The sequence below is a fragment of the Heterocephalus glaber genome, unplaced genomic scaffold (genome assembly GCF_053883595.1).
Source record: "Heterocephalus glaber isolate CG9 unplaced genomic scaffold, H.glaber_assembly_v1.0 deba00001461, whole genome shotgun sequence".
Taxonomy (NCBI): domain Eukaryota; kingdom Metazoa; phylum Chordata; class Mammalia; order Rodentia; family Bathyergidae; genus Heterocephalus; species Heterocephalus glaber.
In genome coordinates, this window is record NW_028258308.1 from 41,566,800 (window position 1) to 41,589,207 (window position 22,408).

General features: G+C 37.3%; 2 protein-coding genes across 2 annotated transcripts in view; both read left to right on the plus strand.

Annotated features, from left to right (window-relative positions):
• The window catches only part of LOC101719058 (disintegrin and metalloproteinase domain-containing protein 32), a 147,220-nt gene that overhangs the window by 77,520 nt on the left and 47,292 nt on the right, over positions 1-22,408 (plus strand). Inside the window, exon 13 of the mRNA XM_087217354.1 lies at positions 4,739-4,916. Within this exon, the coding sequence (XP_087073480.1) occupies positions 4,739-4,916 (178 nt within the window). The remainder of the gene's footprint in view (positions 1-4,738; positions 4,917-22,408) is intronic.
• LOC147826810 (uncharacterized) lies at positions 10,851-12,961 on the plus strand (the record flags this gene model as incomplete). The annotated part of the gene is given in 3 exon segments (XM_087216924.1): positions 10,851-11,568; positions 11,571-12,514; positions 12,599-12,961. Coding segments are annotated over 3 exon segments (2,025 nt in total), but the record flags the coding sequence as incomplete, so codon positions are not given.

Consider the following 22,408-nt stretch of genomic DNA (forward strand, 5'->3'; position numbering starts at 1 on the left):
CGTGTCTCTGCTGTCACCTGTGGACAATGTGGGGACTGTACAGATCTGTCAATTGATCTCAGCAAGCTGGCCATGGTCTACTGAAATTCAGGCTTGTTTCTGGCTTTTAGGCTGGAATTGAGCTTTCTGACTTTCAAGTTTGAACTCTGCATGATTCTGTTGCACATTCAAATAGCCCTTCCTCCCAATGGAGTGCAGGTTGCAGCTGGAGGTGCTGACCCCAACAACTCACTAGCCACTGTGGTCTGCTGACTCTTTATTGGAGTGATTCTCATTGCTCTCTCAGTGGGCTTCAATTCTCAACAAGCCTAGGAGAGGCTCTCTCTCTGCTGCTCACCACTGAGCCATCTTCCTGGGCTCAGAATGATGCCCTTTATACACTCTGTCACGTGAGGTCTGAACCCAAGCAGTGGCAGACTCCTGTGGCAGAGCTAGGGGCGCATGTCCAACCCTCTTTTGAGAATCTGATCCCTAGCACTGTGCAGAGATGGAATAAAAACCCCAAAACTGCAGTACTGATGGAAACACAAAGAAAAACCAGATATTGATACATAGTGAAAACAAATTAAAAGCAACATGTAATAGAAAAGAAAGCAGCGATAATAAAATAACTAATAGTCTAAAAACCAATAAAGGTTAAAAGTAATAATAATAAAGAATAGGCAAGGAAAAGTGGAAGGAGTAAAATGTAAAAGAAAGGAAAAAGCAGGAAAAGAAAGGAGAAAAGGAAAAAATGCAATAAAAATTCCATTAAAGACTTATAAAAGCAAATGAAATTACCATCCAAAACACAATCAAACAAGATAAAAGAAACTGGATAATAAGAAAATAGTAGGAAAGGAAAAAGAAAGAAAAAACCCTCAAAAGATAAAGATGATAAATGAATCCTCAAAACTCCAATAAAATTAGGCAAAATTATTCTAATAAAATTAGGTAAAAGTAACAAGTAAAAAGCAATACATAAGTAATGAAAAAAGAAGAAAACTAATTAAAAGTAGGAAAGAGAAGTTGATGAAAGAAAACCAAAAGAAGCAAAAATAAATCCAAAAAATTCCTCCACACCAAGGTATTTGGATGTGCAAAGTATTATTGGAATCTACGGGGAATGGGGGAAGGAGTGTGAGTTGCAAGCAGGGCTTGTGTATTTCTACATCCACCTAGCAGGCTATGGCTTTGTGAATACTGTGTCCTTCCTCACGTGTCCTACTGGGCTAGGCAGTCAGTGGTATATTGTCTTTCTCATGTCTGTCTTCTCTCCAGAGCCTTGGTGCTTGTATCCTCTGGGTACCCTGAGCTACAGCTCTCCCCTTCTAGTTGTGTGGTGTATGTCCCTTGAGTACACTGGGGCATATCCACATCCAGGCAGAGACATAAAGCTGTACACATCTTTGGTGGGGTGAGGAAAGCAAACGGACAACTAAGTCTGGTGCTGGAAGAGGGCTGGAAGGGGAACCAACCCATCTGCTGGCCTTGAGTCTGGCACTTTTATTCTCACACACAGTGTGCCTGGGTCCTCACAACAGAGCCTGATAACACTGACTACTATGATCCCCACAGCCTGAGCTCTCTGCTACTTTAACATTTCATGGGGACTGAGACTGACTCTTGTCCCCTCCATGACTCTCTCCCTTAGCTGTTTCCCCTGCCAGTCACTACAGCAGGGTGTCCCCAGGGATCCTGAAATGTGAGATGTTCAGTAAACTTTGATCCCTGGAGCAACTCAGTCTCAAACAACAAACCCCTTCTCAAATTGGTGACCAGTCATACTACTACAAGATTTGGTGAGCTCAGTAGTAGATTTCTTCTCTAAGACTAGCTTGCCATGAGAGGATGGTCACTTTCCCAGAAACTGCCCGCACTGGATTTAGAGCTCGCAATAGCTGTGGATTTCCTCCTGGGCCTAGAGCTTCCTGTTGTTGATTACTGAGGCTGCTGGCCCTCTGGAGGCTTACCTTGTAAGGCAGTATCCATTTCCCTTTCCCTGGAAGACAGAGTTAGGGTTGTGGACTGCTTAGTTCTTTTTTCTGTGTTGCCTTTGTGTTTCTCTATGATTTTCAGCTTTCCTGTTGGGCCTTTCTTGATTCACAGAGAGCTTCTTTCCTTTTCCTTGCTGAGCAGCAGTTTGCCAGCTGTCACAGAGAGGCTATAAACTTCGGACAGCTTCTACTCTGCCATCTTGGTATCTGAAGGCATTGAGCTTTTAAAAATTACATTCTATTTAGTTACTCTTAAGTACCACTTAAACATTAACTTTTAGATTCTAAAAATAGATTCTAAGCTCAACCATTTATAGTTATATTATATATGTTCATATATCTATATTGTGAATTATTTCTAAAGAAAATATAATATACATATATACATTTGTGTTTATGGATATATAATATATACCCCATCTACATTGATAAATGGAATATATATATATCACAAAACTTTGAAAATTAAAGTTCATTGTCCATTTAGCTAACTGTTCTTAAGTATGTTAAGATGTTTTGTGTAGGTCGTTCAGAATCTAATATTAATGATAATAATATTAATAAAATTATACTTACAATTTACAATGTTAGGGACCATTCCAAGCATTTTAAGTATATTAACTTACTGTTTTTGATTCTCACCATCTCCCTGTAGGGCAGTTCCAGTTGTACCCATTTTTATAGATGAGAAGCTGAAACATTAAAAAGATAATTACCCATAGTTAGTTAGTTTGTGGCTGAACTGTTTTGAATCTGGGGTAGTAAACCTCCAGACTTATATGGTATGTTATGTTCCAAAATGGCCTCATATATAATCATCAGCTTCTCACAAATCTCATGATGTGAGTAGGGGAAGGATTACCTTAGTTTTTACAAAGTCTAACAGTACCACATATGTATAGCTCTTTTGCATTTCTATAAGACATATTATACATTACTTTATGATAGTTTTCAAAAAAATTATGTTAGTAAAGCATACTTTCCATTTAATGTGTTCAGGAAAATCCCTCGAGTACAAAATTCCTAAGAGACTGTAAAATTAATGCACAGTTAAACAGTGGCCAAACTCACCTTCTGTTACCAATACCATAAAGGTTTATTAGTTACCTACCTTAAGCTTGAGAGATGAACTAAGCACTTCCCTTGTTTATTGTTTAATTTTTACTATAACCCTATGATGTAAATGTGTAATATTTTATATTGAATAAAATGAAATTGTAGGAGAAAATTATAGAAGACATGAAGATCCTGAGAGAAAAACAAGACATTCCACTTAGCATTTTTTCTCTAGATGCATCCAGTTTACTACAAATGACTCACACTTTTCTTTATGGCTGAGTAGTAGTATATATGTCATATTTCCTCTCCTTTATCCATTCATTTGTTGAAGGACATATTGGTTACTTCCATATTTTAACTGTTATGAATTATGCTGCTCTAAACATGGATATGCCTGTATCACTGTAATAGGACATCTTCCAGAAGAGATATACCTATGTCTAATGGAATTTTTTCCTTATATTTGGAAATTTTTACACTATAATTTCATTGAATAAATTTTATTCTAAATTTTCCCTGACTCATGTGATACTTAGATTGCTTTTTTAGTCATCTAGTAGCTCTTTGATCTAGTTTCCAAGGTGTTTTGTAGATTTTAGGGTATTGTTGAGTTCATGATCTATACATTAGCCTTATCTTCAAATTTTGACACCCTCCCCCATTGGTCATTTCTGTTTCCCATGCTTTCACTAGGGCATGCTGATCTTAACTGAGTCACTGCCTATTGAGTAATTCTCTAGTTCTAGCCTTTTTAAGTTCACTGACCTGAGGGTGCTCTCTCATGTGAGCCTGTCACTTGCTGAACTCTGTCTTCCAGGGTGAAGGCAGCTACAACAGGTGGCACTGAGCAGTGGCTGCTTTGCTGGTCTTTCACTGTAGCAGTCCTGCTGCTGCTACTGTCCAAAATGGCATGTTCACTTTACCTGAGCAGTAACAGTGCCAGGAGCAAGAGGCAGTACTGATTCTTCCTCTAGATACTGCTAATACTGGAATCCATCTGGTAGGCTTCTCCTTCAGGTCGCCTTCCCATGTTTAGATTTTTTTGTTTGCCTTCTTTTCTGAGTACCTGTAGATTCTGGTGAGCATCTTCTGAATGTCTTGTGAGTGCTGCTAGTTCTAATCCACCGTAATGGAAAAGAAAGAACTATTTCACTTTCTATAAAATTGTAAGGGCCATACCATGCTCCCTGGTTGATTAACTGCACACAAGTATATAAAATATTGAGCTCATAATAGGTACCCAGTAAATCTGTTTCCTCTTTGTCTTATCCATTTGTAATCTGTACTCAAACTACTCATCCTATGAAGGCATATCCAGAAATTATCTTTGGTAGCATTATACAAATTTAACTGAAGAACATTTTAATAATTACACAGTTTCTCTGAGGTCTTTGAGGAAGTTCTAGACTAACTGCAATATAATTTGTTTACTAAAATGTGTTGTTCATTAGGTGTACATTTTTAAGTGAAGCCATACCTATTTAATTCCTTTATTTCTAGATTGCTTTGTATACTATTGATTTGTACTTAGTTTTGTTTTAAAAATCATATATTCTAGTGAATGAAACCACATGACTTCCTCAAGAACTATTATGAATATTTATTAGGTGCCTGTGATATTGTCTATAAAATTGAACATAAAATAAATGTATAAAATGATTTTAAAAATATATTGATAATGATATTATATGGTTCACTTTTAGACAATCCAGTGGTATGAAGATTTTTAGCAATTGCAGTTTGAATGACTTTAGAAGTTTCATTTCAAATGTGGGTGCCAGATGTCTTCAGAATAAACCACAGATGCAAAGACATCCAAGGCCACGGTGTGGAAATGGCAGAGTGGAGGGAAATGAAGTATGTGATTGTGGTACTGAAAAAGTAAGTCTGATACCTAGAAAAAACAGATTAACAACTTTATTGTTTTTCATAAATATTATATACTTTAAATATGACTGAGTACTGTGCAGAATAATGATGGAAAGTGAATCAGTTTGAAACATACACAGGAAATAGTATCTAGGTTTTATAGGTTGAAGAGTTATTGTCTTAGTTACTTTTCTCATTGCTGAGACAAAATACTCAACACTCAAAGTTAATGGAGGAAAGGTTTACTTAGCTTAGTTTGTAGAGGTTTCAGTTCATAGTTGGCTGGCTCCAAGGCAGGGTGGCATGGGAGAGGGGCATTGCAAAGGAGAAACTGTTCATGGCAGGCAGAAGACAGTCAAAGCAAGGAAGTGACCAACTTCAAGTAACTAGCCTCTTTCTGTCCCTTATATTGTATCCAGGCTACCCACCCTTAGGGCAGACGGTACTCACACCCTCAATCCTAGCACCATTAATCCTAGCATTGCACCATAGATCAATCACACCCTCTAGATTCAGCCGCTTCTGAAAAAGCCCCACCTATGACCACATGAGGCTTGGGGGGACATCTAAACGCAAGCCATGACAGTTATGAACAAGTTTAAAATGTGCTGCAGACTTATTTATGATAGGTAAAAAGGAATCTAGAACAAGCTGTTGTATTTACAACAGAATAGGGAGAATAGTGATGGTATGTGTCAGTATTACAGACAGAACATTAGGTGAATTTGATCACTCACTTGACAGGGAAGCCCTTAAAATACAATGAATATAAAAGGTTTCAGGTACAGTGTTTCTAAATAATTCAGTATTTGCAAGGACACTAGAAATATTACAAATTTCTTTTACTGCAAGGTAGAAATGATACTAGGGTTTTTTTATATACATGGGTCTGAATTACTTGGATACATGTCACATTGTTTTAATTCCTATGTTTCAGCATCTGATAGAATATGTTTTCTTCCTTACACTTGATCAATTCTTAAAATTAAATTTGTTGAGATATAATTTACATACAATAAAATACAGCCATTTTAAGTGTAAAGGGTTTTGACAGTTTTAAAACTATTGACACAATTAAAATACAAATATTTTTCATTATCCCTCAAAGTTTACTTATGTCTTTTTGGAGTCTCTACCACTTCTACTCATCTCCAAGCAACTTCTGATTGTTTTGTCTTATCTAGAAAATAATTTAAATGGAATGATACAGCATTTATTCTTTTACATCTATATTCTTTCAGTATAGTGTTTTTATGATTCATCCACACTGTTTTATATCATAATATTTTGTCCATTTTATGAGTAATATTTCACTGTGTAGATGTACCACACTTTTTTCATTCACCTGCTTATGGATTTTTGAGTTTTTAATAGTATTGATCCATTATTCCTAATTACTAAAAGTAGAATTGCCGAGATCTATGATATTTGTCTATAAGACACTATAAAATATTTTTCAAAGAGGTTGTATTATTTTATAGTTTTATTAATTACATATGAAACTTTTAACTCCTTTGTATCCTCAACAAAATTTGATGTTCTTAACCTTTTTCATTTAGCTATTTTAGTGGTTATATCGTGTTCTTTACTTTTTTATTTTCTTTATGACTCATAATAGAAAACACATTCTCATTTTTATTAGCTGTTTTAAAATTTTATTAACTGACAAATAATTGTATTTATTTATAGGATACAATGTTGTGTTTTATTAAATCAGGCTAATTAATGAATTTTTGTGGTAACACTTTTCAAATATATCTGTTCAGCAATTTTCAAACATAGCCTCCACTCTGTGAAATAGGTCACTAAAATTATCCCCATGTAAATGAAACTTGTACCCTTTAATCACCATCTCCCTTTTCCCGTTTCACTTCCTCTTCTAGCTTCTGATAACCACCATTCTATTTTCCACTTCTAATGAATTTAACTTGTTCAGACTCCACATGATTGCCCAATCACATAGAAATTCTATTTTCAGCTTTCTCACAAACCTGCATATCGTTTTCTTTAAAGGTGGTATCAATTTACATTCTCACCAGTAGAGCACAAGGCTCCCTCTTTCTCTATACCCTGGGTAATATTTGTTCATCTTGCTAAATATAAGCATTACGGTAGGTGTGAGATAACATTTCATTGTATGTTTTGATTATAATTTCCGTGATGATTTGTGATAATGAACATATTTTCATATCCTTATTGGCTATTTGAATATCTTCTTTTGAGAAATGTCTGTGGAGATCCTTTATTTTCTGATTGGGGTATATGTTTTGTAGCTATTGGGTTGTTTGATTTTCTTATGTATTTTGGATATCAGGCCCTTGTCCAACATATAGTTTGCAAATATTTTCTCCTAATCCATGGGGTATCTCTTCACTTTGTTTCTTTTGCTGTGCAGAATCCTTCTAGTTTGATATTTTCGCATTTGCCATTATTTCCTTTTTTGCCTCTGTTTTGTGGGTCATATAAAAAAAATTGTTCAGAAAAATGCCCTGAAGTAACTCCTCTATTTTATTTTGGTAGTTTCTAAGTTCTATTCTTACATTCATTTTGTGTTGGTTTTTGTATGTGGTAAAATAAGGGTGTATTAGATATGCATTCCTACAATAAAATATTTGATACAAGAGTTTCTTTTGCTCAAGTTTTGGAAATACAACTCTAAGAGGGGTTCAGTGAGCCACTTTATTAATTAGCTTTCTCTTGTGACAAAATATCTAAAAACAAAACAACTTAAAGGAGGAAACATTTATTTTGCCTTATGGTTTCATAGTGTCCACTACATATTCAGCTGGCTCCATTACTTTAAGGCCGTCCTGAGGCAGAAACAGAACTGTGCAATGGCATGGCAGAGAAAAGCTGCTCACCTCATTATACCTAAGAATGACAGTAAGAAAGACCCTGTGCTAGTGGACTTCCTTCTGCTTTTGCTCCATCCAGGTCTCCCTGCCTATTGGAGGGTGCTGCCTACTTAACGCATGCCCCCTACTCGTCAGTTCACTATCATGCCAGTGAGCTTTGGGATCACCATCACAGACAAACCCAGAAATATGCTTTATTAATTTTCTACACATTTCTTAACCCAATCAAGTTGACAATCAAGATCAATCTTCACAACCAGGGCACTACATTTTACCAGGGCACAGCCCAGTCACTGAAGGACTGCTACAAGGCCTCATTTCACCAGGGTTATATCATCTGCCAATAGTGCTGTCCTGGGACCAAGCTTTAACATATGGGCCTTTGGAGACCTTTGAAAATTCAGTGTACTGAGAGGTTTAGTTTCTTTCTTTCTTCTACATATGGGTATTGTTTTTCCAGAACCATTTATTGAAGAGACTTTCTTTTGTCCAATGTATATTCTTGTTGCCTTTGTCAAAAACCAGATGGCTATAAATACATGGATTTGTTTCTGCATTTTGTATTTTCTTCTGTTGCTCTTCATGCCTGTTTCTAGGCCATACCAGCCATCTTGATTTATGGAATATTTCATACTCAGTTACTATAATGATGTTCTGTTTTATTCTTTTATCTTGGGATTGTTTGGACTAATTTGTTCTTTTATTGTTCCATACAAATCGTAAGATTTTTTTTCTACTGCTGTACAGCATTTCATTGTTATTTGATGGGAATTACATTGAACCTGTGGATCACTTTGAGTAGTATCAGTTCTTCATTTAGTGAATGTCTGATGTCTTTTCATTCATTCTTATGTTTATTCTTTTAGTGGAATTTGTGTTTACATAAGCTCTCATGATTTTTTTTTTGGTACCAGGGATCGAACTTGGGTCCTTGCGCTTGTGCAGTAGGTGGCGAAACCACTGAGGTAAATCCCCGGGCCTCTCATGATTGTTTTTATTCTTCCTCCTCTTCTTGGTTTAAGTTTGCATTAAGTATCTTCTACGATGCTGGTCTGGTGGTCATGAATTCTCTTGGTTTATATTTATATTATAAGGTTTTAATATTTCATCTGGTTCTGAAGAATAACCTTGCAGCATACAGTAATCTTAGTTGGCTGTAGGAGTCAGCCTATGAGTTTATCCCAACAAGGGGAGTGAATGAGGGTTAAAGACAAAAGACACAAAGATAATTTGAAAGAGGAGGACCAGGGGACTTTTGCTTCTAGCGGATAAAGAGCCCCGATCTGGCAGTGGTTCTCACTTTTATTAGACTCACAGGAAGAAGAAGCAAGCAAGCATGTGATCCAGGGTTCAGGAAAAGTTTATCAGGTTCTCATAATTTACAGACTGTGCCCAAGTGTATATTTCCTTTGATCAGACTTCAGCTGTAGTTGATTCTCTCCTTGAACATGGCTGGTGTTGGCATGTTAGCGCACAGCCTGAGAGGGATGATGGCTTGCTATCTTCTCCCCTGTGTCTCAAGGAGAGTTCAACCCAGACCTTGGTCTTTATACCTGGTTTCCTGCATTGGCATTATTTTTTTCCAGTGCTTGAAGGGATGATACAAGACCACAATGCATGTTTAAATTTTAAAAAATTGCTACAGTTAAAGACACATTGCCATTAATCTCCCTTAAAATATTCCCCCTCACTTTGCACACAGTTATCCTGTCATTCTTGCCACTTTCTGAAGTAATTCTGAAAGTCCACTTTCATGAGTGTCTTTATGAAGCATGAAAAATATGCTAAATGCTGCTGCGAACTGCCATCCAGCAGAGAGGCAGGCTCATAAAAACACTGGGATATGTCCTCCGTCACCTCATTCACTGAACCGTGCTCCAGGGCAACTTCTGGCTATTCTCCAAAGTCAAAATGGCTGTGAAAGGTAACCATTTTTAATCAATTCAGGACATTAAGGCAGCCATAACAATGGAACTAAAGATACTCATGAAAAAGGACTTCCAGACTTGCTTCAGAAAGTGGTAAGAAAGAAGAAATAATGTGATTGAAGCAAGGGGGAATATTTTGAGCAGATTTGTGGCAACTTAGCTTTTACTGTAATAAATTTTAAAAAAATTAACACACACCATATTTTCCAGTCATGTCTCATACATTATTTTATGCTGTCTTGGCCAGTAGAATTTCTTCTGAGAAACATGTTGTTAATCTGATGGGTTTTCCTTTAAATGTGACCTGGCATTTCTCTTTTGAAGCTTTTAACTCTGTACTTTAAAAAATTTAACGATGTTATGTTGTGTAGAGGTTCTTTTAAATCCATGTCTGCTTTGGGTTTTAAATACCTCCTGCACTTGGATGACCATATTCTTACAGAGATTTGGAAATTTTTTTGCAATTACTTCACTGAGTAGGTTTTCTATGCCCTTTGCATGTAGCTCTTCTTCCTCTGCTATGCTGATTATGTGGAAATGTGTTCTTTAAACATTGTTTTAGAGATAGATCTTCTATTATTCCTTCATTCTTCCTTTTTTTAAGATAGCAAGATTTTACATTTATTAAAGATAGGAAAAGAAACAGGTTCTGCAGAGCGAATTTGGGCCCAGTAAAAGTAGGAGAAGAAGTACATCCTATATAGCATTAGCTTGGACTACCATGAAAGAACACAATGGCTATTCTTTTTTTTCTTTGTTCCTGTCTGAATGTAATGTTATACCAGATTTGTCTTTAAGGTATTCTTTCTTCTGCTTGATCAAAAATGAGACTTTCTAGAGGCTTCTGGGCCGCCATTCCACTGATCTCATCTCAGAGGTAGGGGCTTCTGGGCTGCCTTTCCACCACTCCCAGCCTAGAGGAAGGGGCTTCCGGGCCACCATTCCACCACTCCCAGCCCAGAGGAAGGGGCTTCCAGGCTGCCATTACACTGCTCCCAGTGCAGAGGAGGTGAGCTGTGGAGGCACCAACAGCACCACCCTCTCTGCACTGAAATGAGAAGACACATAAACAAGTCTCAAAATGAAACTTCCAGATCACCTACAGTGACCCCAAAGGGAAAGGAACAGGAGCACTCTGATATTCAACCACCTAGACTCCCTGAACTGGCAACAAAAGAGGATCTGGAAAAAATGAAATCGGAAATAATTTCTCAGAAAGTGATACAGGGGAAATGTTCCACACAGTAATGTTGGAAAGACATAAAATCCTTAACATTCAAGAAATGTGCTTCAGAGAAATTCAGACAAATATACATGACTTCAAGTGTCCATGGAGAGAGGATAAAAGAGTTGACACAGGATTATGTGTGACTCAGAAGGAAAATCTCACTGATAGAAGAGACAAACATGATAGAAATGGAGGAATGAAACATCTTAAAAACTGGCATGGATTAAGCTTTCAATCACATCTGCCTGAACAGCAGCTATTTGAAACAGAAAGGAACATTAATGAGTGGAGTTACTTTGAGCAGTCTATTAGCAGTGATTCCTCAGTTTTATCCCACCAGAAAAATCCTTCTAGTGTCAAAACAAACATTTCTCATGTGTATGAAAATGATTTTCTTGATTCTTTATTTTTCACCCAAGAACCAGTGATGCACATTAGTACAAAACCTTTCAAATGGACTGAGTGTGACAAGTCTTTTAACCAAAGATCATGCTTTAATATGCATCAGATAGTCCATGCTGGAGAGAAACAATTTCTATGTGATATATGTGGCAAGGTCTTCAATCAGAAATCCAACCTTAAAAGTCATCAGAGAGTGCATACTGGAGAGAAACCTTACAAATGTCCTGAATGTGGCAAGGTCTTCAGTACAAGTCACACCTAGCAAATCATCAGAGAACCCATTCTGGAGAGAAACCATTCCAATGTGATGAATGTGGCAAGGTCTTCAGTCACAGTTGCTACCTTGCACAACATCTGATAATTCATACTGGGGAAAAACCTTTTAAATGTAATGAATGTGGCAGGGTCTTTAGTCACAGATCATACCTGGCAAATCATCAGAGAATCCATACTGGAGAGAAACCTTACAATTGCAGTGAATGTGTTAAAGTGTTCAGTCATAGGGCATCCCTAGCAAAGCATCAAAGAATCCATACTGGAGAGAAACCATATGAATGTAATGAATGTGGTAAAGTGTTCAGTTGTAACTCACACCTTGCAGAACATCTGATAATTCACACTGGAGAGAAACCTTTCCAATGTAATGAATGTGGCAAGGTGTTCAGTCGCAGTTCCCATCTTGCTCGTCATCATAGCATTCATACTGGAGAGAAACCTTACAAATGTTGTGAACGTGGAAAGGTCTTTAGTCAGAATTCATACCTTGCATGTCATCAAAGAATTCATACTGGAGAAAAACCTTACAAATGTAATGAATGTAGCAAAGTATTCAGTCTAAACTCATCTCTAGCACACCATTGGAGAATTCATACTAGAGAGAGACCTTACAAATGTAATGAGTGTGGCAAGGTCTTCAGTCAAATATCACACCTTGTAAATCATTGTAGAATTCACAGTGGAGAGAAAACATACAAATGTAATGAATATGGAAAAGTGTTCCATCAAATTTCACATCTTGCCCAACATCAAGTAATTCATACTGGAGACAAATCTTTCAAATGTGATAAATGTGGCAAGGTGTTTAGTCAGAATTGCTACCTTGCACAACATTGGCGAATTCACACTGGAGAAAAACCTTTCAAATGTAGTGAATGTGGCAAGGTCTTCAGTCATAAGTCATACCTAGCAAATCACCAGAGAATCCACACTGCAGTGAAACCTTACAGATGTAATGAATGTGGCAAGGTCTTCAATCAAATTTCACACCTTGCAAATCACTGTAGAATTCACACTGGAGAGAAACCATACAAATGTAATCAATGTGGAAAAATATTTGATCAAATTTCACATCTTGCCCAACATCAAACACTTCACACTGGAGAGAAACCTTTCAAATGTAATGAATGTGGCAAGGTATTTAGTCACAACTCCTATCTTGCACAACACCTTATAATTCATACTGGAGAAAAGCCTTTGAAATGTAATGAATGTGGCAAGGACTTCAGACACAAGTCATACTTAGCAAGTCATCAGAGAATCCATACTGGAGAGAAACCTTACAAATGCAGTGAATGTGCCTATGTTTTCAGGTATAGATCATCTCTAGCAAAGCATCAAAGAATCCATACTGGGGAGAAACCTTAAAAATGTAATGAATATGTTGAGGTCTTTAGTCAAATTTGATATCTTGTACACCAGAGGACTCAAAGCGGAGAAAAATCTTACAAATTCAATGAGTGTAGCAAAGCTCTTAGTGTGTGATTAGGTCTAAGCGTGTAATTCATGCTGGAAAAAATATGGCAAGGTCTTTCTTCACAATTCCTAACTTAGAATTCATTGGAGATATCATCCTGGAGAGAAAGTAGTGAATGAGGCAGAAGTCTTCAGTGTGTGAGTCTTAGCAAACATTGGACTATTCCTGCTGGAAGATAATTTTCATATGTAATAAATAAGGCAATCCTTGAATTATCATTTAAGTCTTACTAACCATAAGCTAATCCATAGTGGAGAGAAAATTTACCAATATATTGGATGTAACAGTCTCTTAAGGTGAAAATCTGACATTAGTATTCACCAAAAAATTTACACAAGAAAGAAACAAATGGAATGAGAGTCACGAATCTTTTAAGTATGTGTTCAATCCTAAGTATACATCAGAAAGTATATATTTAAAAAAAAAACCTTAGAAAAATGTAATCAGTTTGGAAAATCCTGTCTTCAGTGTTCACACTTCAGTATACATCAGATAACGCATACTGGAGAGAAACCATAGAAAAGTGATGAATGTGCACATTCACACCTTGCATTTGTACGTGACTGGTACATTAGAAATGCAATGAGGATGGCTAAAACTTCATGATGATTTCCAGCAATAATCAACATCCCAATTCCTACTAAAGAGCTGTTGGAGTTGTTCGAGATGCGAAGAAGTCAGACCATGAGAATGCAGTTAAGTGGACGAGCAGAGGGCTGCACCTCTCGAGAAACAGCAGCTTGCCTCTGTTGCCCATGTCTTTTATTGAAGTGGTGCACAATGCGAGCGTGAGAAATGTGAGAGATTACAACCAAGGCCTTGAAGCTGTTTTTTAGGAATAACATCTTGAAAGCTTTCATATCTAATCTTGAGCTTTCCCAGAGCGGAATACTCACACCCTTGGGCGTCATAGTTCCTGGAACAGAAGGAGCATCGCATGCAATGCTCCCTGGATGTTATCTCACATGCGAGAGAACATCTGCTGTTCCTGGGAATGTTTCCCCAGAGTTCACCTTAAATTTAACTTGTCCTGAAACAACGTTCTTCTCTACACTTCCCCCTTTTGTTTTTGCTTCATTCTATGGATCATGAGCGACAATACAGCGGATTGTTGATTAAAAAAAAAAAAAAGAGACTTTCAACTGAACTTTTAGTGTGAGTTTTGTGCTTTTTATTTGCAGTTTTTATCTTTGGTCCTTTTTTTCTTCAAAATCTCTATTTACATGTTCATTCATATCCGGCATTGCCTTCCTTAATTTATTCAACCACTTATTTGTATTCTCTTCGATTTCTTTGAACTTTCAAAAAGTCATACTTTTAATCCTTTGGCATTCTTTCCACTTCAGTTTCTTTGAAATATGTTACTATTTGTTACTATGGTGTTGTGATGTATTTTAATTAATTTTATTGATGGATTTTAGGTATACATAATGATCACAGTCATCATAATGTACCTATACATTATATATCTTAATTCTTTTTTCCCTGTTCCTTTCCCCTCTCTTCAACTCCTCTTCCCCCCTTATTTACAAAAGCTTCCTATTTTTTCTTCTATTCTCTAAATTTTTCTCAGTGTAAAGATGTAGTATGAGATGATAAATTACTTTTTGTGTGTGTGTTTCTGTGTTGAGATTTGTGCCTCTATTGGGATGGATGTTACTTCTACTTTGGTGTGTTGACCTTCATGGTATTCATCCTTCTTCCAATATGATTTGGGATATCTGTGTATTGTGTAATGTTGATTTTACTTTTAACTAGAATCCATAATGTAATCTCCCTAAATCTTCTTTGGTTTGTGATTCATTGGTTTTGGCATATAATGTGCCATGTTGAGGCCAGAGAGACATTTTGTTTGTATAAGAGTTATAAAAATGGAGATAATCTAGTACTTCAGGCAGATGTAGTTAGGCAGCAGAATATCTGGGTTGTACTTTCTGTGGGTACTCTTATTCTGAGAGTGGTATCCCCTTTCAGGAGTGGGGATTTCTACAGATGCTCTTAGTTAAAATTCTGATGCTGGTTACTCCAGTCATGCTAGAGGTCTTGAAGCTCTTGCCCACTGCTTGGATACTAGTGTATATTTAGATGCTTCTTGAGAAGGAGTAGGGGCTGGAATCATAATTTCTCCTCTGTAGGTCTCATCTTCAATCTGATTAGCTACATGGGATTTGACCAGGTGCAGCTGAGATCAGTGTAGAAGACATGCATAGGTGCACTGTGAGAAACTCTTGGCTTTCTTTTTTCTCTCTCCAGCTTTTGTGGGAGTGTTGTCCAAAAAGCTGCAGCCCAGATTCCCCCTAGGTATGCTTGCCTGGGTAGAGATTTTCAGCTGGAAGCTTGGATCCCCCCTTTTAAGCTGAAGTATCCTTTAGGTTTAGAGTGTTGCCAGGTTGTAGCTGGAATTGGCTTAATTCATCTCAGCTGAGCTGGGAGTGCAGCTCAGAGGTTGAGCTATGATGTACAGAAGTCCTTGGGCTCAATTCTCAATGTGGAAGGGAAAGAGGGATGGAGGGAAGGAGAGACAGAAGGGGGTAGTAAAGGACAACAATTATAAATTTTTTTGAAAAAAGAAAGGAAAAATGAACATAGAAATTAAAAAATATAAGAGATAATAGAAAAAAGAGTGAAAAATTTCTCCTATTCAGAGTGCTTGGAAATGCTAGTGAGGACAGCTAATCATGCACTATGCTGATCTAACCTCTCACAGTGTTCTAAGATTGGGATCTACCAAGTATAGCAGGGTAGAGATTTGCAGCTGTTTCTTGTTGAAAATTCTCTCAGCTCTCACAAAAAATGTATGTTGCAGTAGCCATTTCTTATCCAGCAGGCTAATGCAGAATGTTGTCCTGCCAAGGGTATATTCCTTCCAGGGCATTTTAAGAACATAAGTTGCACTAAGGCAGTATTTGATTCCCTTGCCCATTATAAAAAGAGGTTGTTCAAGGTTGCGAGTTGTGTGGAACATGCCGAATCAGCCTGCGCCCCGGCAGCAATCCACTGGACAACCCCCCCCGCCCCCCCCCCCCCCCCCCCCCCCCCCCGCTCCTCTGGCCTCTTCTCTGTACAGCCACCTGGTTCCACACTACAAAGACGCAGAGGACACCGGACCACCAGACCACTGTACTGGGTAAGTTGGAGTCATCTTCACCTCCCATCAGGACTGGGACTATCTTCGGGGGAAGGGTAGCTGGAACCTGCAATACAACTCTGCAGAGTTCAACCCTACAGGAGGACAGGGAGCTCAACTTGGAACTTGCAGCCAGAAATCTGCCTGAGTCTCATGGGTCTGCAACTACCTTGCTGAGACTCATTGACTTATATCTGCACACTGCTACCCACGTTGTCTGTTGTGACAGCAGAGACATACCCTGAAAGAGGCCCTTCATCTTCATTGTTATTTTTTATTCCCAAAATTAGTATTACTAGTTTGTTTTTTTCTCTTTTCTTTTGCTCCTCTTTAATTTTTTTCCTACTCTTTGCAAATATTTGTTTTTCTCTCCTTTTTTTTCTTTTCTTTTCTTCTTTCTTTTCTCTTTCCTTTCTCTCTCTCTTACACTCACTCTCTTGCTCTCCCACATTGTTCATCTTCCCTTTTTGTCCCTGTTTTGGTCCTCATTTGGAGTTCTTCTTTCTTTTCCTATTTTTCTCTTTTGCCTTCTCACCTGTGTCCTCTGGCCACACTGCTAACCTTCCCCTATCCTTCTTCCTGTCTGTCCCTCCCTCCCCAACCCCTTCTAACTCCCCATCCCAAAGGGTAAAGTTGTTATATTGAAGAGTTTATTCGCTATATGCTGGGTTCGTCCTTGATCTTGATTTAATTCACACAGCTAAAGGTGATAGATTAATAACTACCACAAAATGTCATTTTTGAAGATGTTTTTGATGCAGTGATGTTGCTGATTGTATCACTTGGGCTAAGGTGTTGTTATTGATCTAGTCAATGAACCTTCCTAGTATAAGGAAAATGAGATAGCCTTAGAGTCATGAGAGACTCAAAACTTAAAGACCAGCTATATCTGGAAGACACCTCTGAGAAGCAATCATTCCGTAAGGGTTCTAATTACAAGCAACAAAGATACCTACAATAAGCAATTTCAAACTATCAACCCAGGAGTTAAACCAAGGACAGTACCAAAAACAAAAATGAGAAGACATTTAAGCAAGGCACAAACTCAGACTTCCACCTCACCAGGGTAAATCCTGGGGGAAATGAGATGGAACAGTCCCATGACCAACCACCTGGATACCCTGAACTGATAGCACACGAAGTAACAAAACAGATAAATGAGGCTCTAGAAAAATTCAAAGCAGAAATAATCTTCCAGATATCTACAGAGATGGTGAGCAGAGTGAAAGACATGATTAGAGGATCAAAAACTCCATTGAAAGTATCCACAGCAGATTAAGGGAATGTGAAGATAGAATATCAGATATAGAAGACAGGATCGCAGTTAGAGACCATGAAAATAGAAATTTCTTAAAAATAGTAAGGGACCAGGAGAAATCAATCCAATAACTGCTAGATGATGCAAAGAAGAATACCATAAGACTGATAGGAGTCCATGAAAAAACAGGAGAAAGCACAATTGACATAAAAAAACTGTTCACAGAAGTAATAGTGGAAAACTTCCCAGACAGAGGTAGAGAATTGGACATACAGATAAGTGAGGCATATAGAACTCCAACTAGCCATGATCAAAAAAAAATCTACGTCTAGACATATAATAGTTAAGATCCCCAAAACCCAACAGAAAAACAAAATCCTACAAGCAGTTAGAGAAAAGAAAAAAATCACCTACAAAGGAAAGCCCATCAAAATCACAGCAGACTTCTCACCACAAACCGTCAAATCAAGGAGAGCCTGGAGTGAAGTATTTCAAGCCCTAAAAGAAAATAACTTCTAACCTAGACTGTTGTATCCTACAAAATTATCTTTCAAAATTGATGGGGAAATTAGATACTTCCATGAAGAAGAACACCTGAGAAATTTCATGAACACCAAACCAGCACTACAAGCAATTCTAAACAATATCCTAGAAAAAAAGAAATGAAGGTCAGAACTCCATGAGGCCCAACCCCTAGGGAAGCCACCAGGCAAGGTAAGACACTAAAGGAAAAGGGGGAAAAATAAGAAATAAAAGAGCCAACAAAAGTAAAACATCATGACAAGGATAAATCACTATCAATTATAACCCTCAATGTTCATGACCTCAATTCACCAATCAAAAGAAATAGACTGGCAGAATGGATTAAAAAGGAAAATGCAACAATGTGCTGTATACAAGAAACACACCTAACTCAAAAAGAAACTCATAGACTGAAAGTAAAAGGATGGAAAACAGTTCTCCACACCACAGGAACCCAGAAGAAAGCAGGGGTAGCAATCTTATTTGCAGACAAAGTAGATTTCAAATCAAAACTAATTAAGAGAGACAAAGATGGTCACTACATCCTTGTGAAGGGAACAATCCAAGAGGAAGACATGACAATCCTAAATATATATTACCAAATACGAATGCCCCCAACTATGCAAAACAAATATTAATAGACATGAAAAACCAAAGAAACACTAACACAATTGTAGTGGGGGACCTCAATACCCCACTAACACAAATAGACAGATCATCTAGACAAAAAGTTAACAATGAAATTCTAGAACTGAACTGAGCAATTGAACAAAAGGACTTAATAGATGTTTACAGAGTGTTCCACCCTACAAAATTGGAATACACATTCTTTTTAGCTGCACACGGGTCATTCTCCAGAATAGACCACAAGCTAGCTCATAGGACATGTCTAAGTAAATGTAAAAGAATTGAAGTTACCCCCTGTAAATTATCAGACCACAGTGCAATAAAATTGGAGATCAATAACATAAGAAACTGCAAAACCCCAACAAACACATGGAAACTGAATAACACCCTCTTGAACAACCAGTGGGTCACAAAAGTAATTAAAGAAGAAATTAAACAGTTTCTACAAGTAAATGAAAATGCCAGTACAACATACAGGAATCTATGGGACACAATGAACGCAGTTCTACTCGGGAAATTCATAACAGTGAATGCCCATATTAGGAAAACAGAGAAAACTCAGATAAATAACCTAATGCAGACCCTCAAGCTCCTAGAAAAAGAAGAGCATAATGAATCCAAAGCTCATATAAGAGAGGAAATTATAAAGATTAGGGCAGAAATCAATGCAATGGAGACTAAGAGAACAATACAAAAAATCAGTGAATCAAAGAGTTGGTGTTTTGAAAGAATAAATAAAATTGATGAACCTTTAGCCAACTTTATCAAAAAAAAGGAAAGAAAAGGCACAAATCCATGCAATTAAGAGTGAAAAAGGTGAAGTCACAACAGATCCAACAGAAATCCAGAGGCTCATCAATACCTACTTCAAGAACCTGTACTCCAATAAAATGGAAAACACAGAAGAAATGGGCAGATTCCTAGATACATATGAATTGCCAAAGTTAAATGAAGAAGATATAAAAATTCTAAACACCCCAATTACAATGAGTGAAATTGAAAATGTAATAAAATATTTACCAACAAAGAAAAGCCCAGGTCCTGATTGCTTCACTGCTGAATTTTACAAGATGTTTAAAGAAGAACTGACACCATTACTCTTTAAATTCATCAAGGAAATTGAAAGGGAAGCAATACTTCCAAATCCATTCCTGGAAGCAAGTGTTACTTTGATTCCAAAACCAGGGAAAGATCCAACCCAAAAAGAGAACTACTGGCCAATCTCCCTAATGAACATAGATGCAAAAATCCTCAACAAGATACTGGCAAACAGAATACAGAGGGTCATCAAGAAGATTATACACCCTGACCAAGTAGGATTTATCCCAGGGATGCAAGGATGGTTCAACATTCATAAATCAATAAATGTAATACAGTATATTAACAGTGTCAAGGACAAAAACCATATGATCATCTCAATAGATGCAGAAAAAGCATTCGACAAAATCCAGCACCCATTCATGATAAAAACCCTACAAAAAATTGGAATAGAAGGTCTTTATCTTAACCTGATTAAGGCTATCTATGAAAAACCAACAGCCAACATCATACTAAATGGTCAAAAACTTTAAACCTTCACGCTAAAATCAGGAACAAGACAAGGATGCCCACTATCACCACTCCTGTTCAATATAGTTCTGGAAACATTAGCCACAGCAATTAGAAAAGAGAAAGAAATAAAAGGAATAAAGATAGGAAAAGAAGAATTTAGACTGTCATTATTTGCCGATGATATGATACTTTACATAGAAGACCCATGAAACTCCACCAGAAGACTTCTAGACTTAATCGACAGATTCAGTAGAGTAGCTGGATATAAGGTCAACAGCCACAAAACAATAGCCTTCTTGTACACAAATAACAGACTCACTGAGAGAGAAATTAGGGAAACAATTTCTTTTACAGTAGCGGCCAAAAAAATGAAATATCTAGGAATCAATCTAACAAAGAAATCAAAAGACCTCTACACTGAAAATTACAGCACTCTGAAAGAAGAGATTGAAGAGGATATAAGAAAATGGAAAGACATCCCTTGCTCCTGGGTAGGAAGAACCAATATAGGGAAAATGGCCATACTTCCAAAACTACTATATAGATTCAATGCAATGCCAATTGATATTCCAACAATACACTTCGCAGAACTAGAGAAAACAGTCCAAAAATTCATTTGGAACCATAAGAGACCTAGAATAACTAAAGCAAGTCTAAGCAACAGAGACATGGCTGGAGGTATCACAATCCCCAACTTGAAACTATGGTACAAAGCTACTGTGATAAAATCAGCATGGTACTGGCAACGGAATAGACCTGAGGATCAGTGGAATAGATTAGAAGATGCAGAAACAACTCCAGACATGCTCACCCACCTCATCTTTGACAAAGGAGCCAACCACCATCATTGGAGGAAAGATAGCCTCTTTAATAAATGGTGTTGGAAAAACTGGATTTCAACCTGTCAAAGATTAAAACTAGACGCATACCTATCACCATGCACTAAACTAAGATCGAAGTGGATTAAAGATATAAATATTAAGACAGAAACACTAAACTTGGTGGAAGATAAGTTATGTAGAACTCTGGAAGACATTGGGATGGGAAAGGACTTTATGAACAAATCCTCAGTAGCATGGGAACTACCACAAAGAATCAACAAGTGGGATCTCATCTTATAAAAAGGCTTCTGCACTGCAAAAGAAACCACCAACAGAGCTATCAGACAACCTACAGTATGGGAAAAAAATTTTAGCAGCTGTATCTCAGACAAAGGACTACTATCTAGTATATATAAAGAATTGAAAAAAATCAGACCCCCCCCAAATTCAAAGACCCAATTCAAAAATGGGCATCTGAAACGAACAGACATTTCTCAGACAAAGAAGTAAAAGCAGCAAACAAATATATAAAATATGTTCAGCATCACTCGTCATTCGAGAGATGCAGATGAAAACAACACTGAGATTCCACCTCACCCCAGAAAGAATGGCTGCTATCAAGAAATCAACAAATAACAAATACTGGCGGGGTTGTGGGGCGAAATGAACCCTTCTCCATTGTTGGTGGGAGCGCAGACTGGTGCAACCACTGTGGAAGTCAGTATGGAGATACCTCAGAGAACTAAGACTAGAGGTCCCCTTTGACCCAGCTATTCCCCTGCTGGGTATCTTCCCAAAAGAACCAAAAGAATCATACCACAGTTATATATGTGCACCCATGCTCATAGTGGCCCAGTTTGTAATAGCTAAAGCTTGGAAGCAGCCCAAGTGCCCATCAACTGGAAACTGGATAAAGAAAATGTGTTTTTTTTTTGTAAAATGGAGTACTACTCAGCCATAAAGAATGAAAAACTAGAGTCATTTATAGCTAAATGGATGCATATCAAGGCCATACTCTTAAGTGAAATAAATATGACACACATGTGTAAATACCGAATAGTTTCTCTTGTGTGAGAATCTGATAGTGTAAACAAGGGTTACAATGATTAAAATGAATAATTGATAATTTGAAATAGGAAAAGGTCCAAAGATGAAGGAGTGAAGGGAGGGGAAGAGGAAAGGAAAAGAGGGAAAGGAAAAACTATGAGAAAAGAAAAAAAATGGAAATGAAATCTATGTAAATAGGGAAGGGTGGAGGGGATGAAGGGTGCACAGGTAATCAGGAAAAAAATAAGAACCAAGATACATCATGTACAGGTACAAACACCCAATGATAAATGTAAACAAATTATATACCTTAAATGTACCAATAAAAGAACTAAAAAAAAAAAGAGGTTGTTTTCCCTGTTAAAGAGTTGTAGGACTTTCTTAT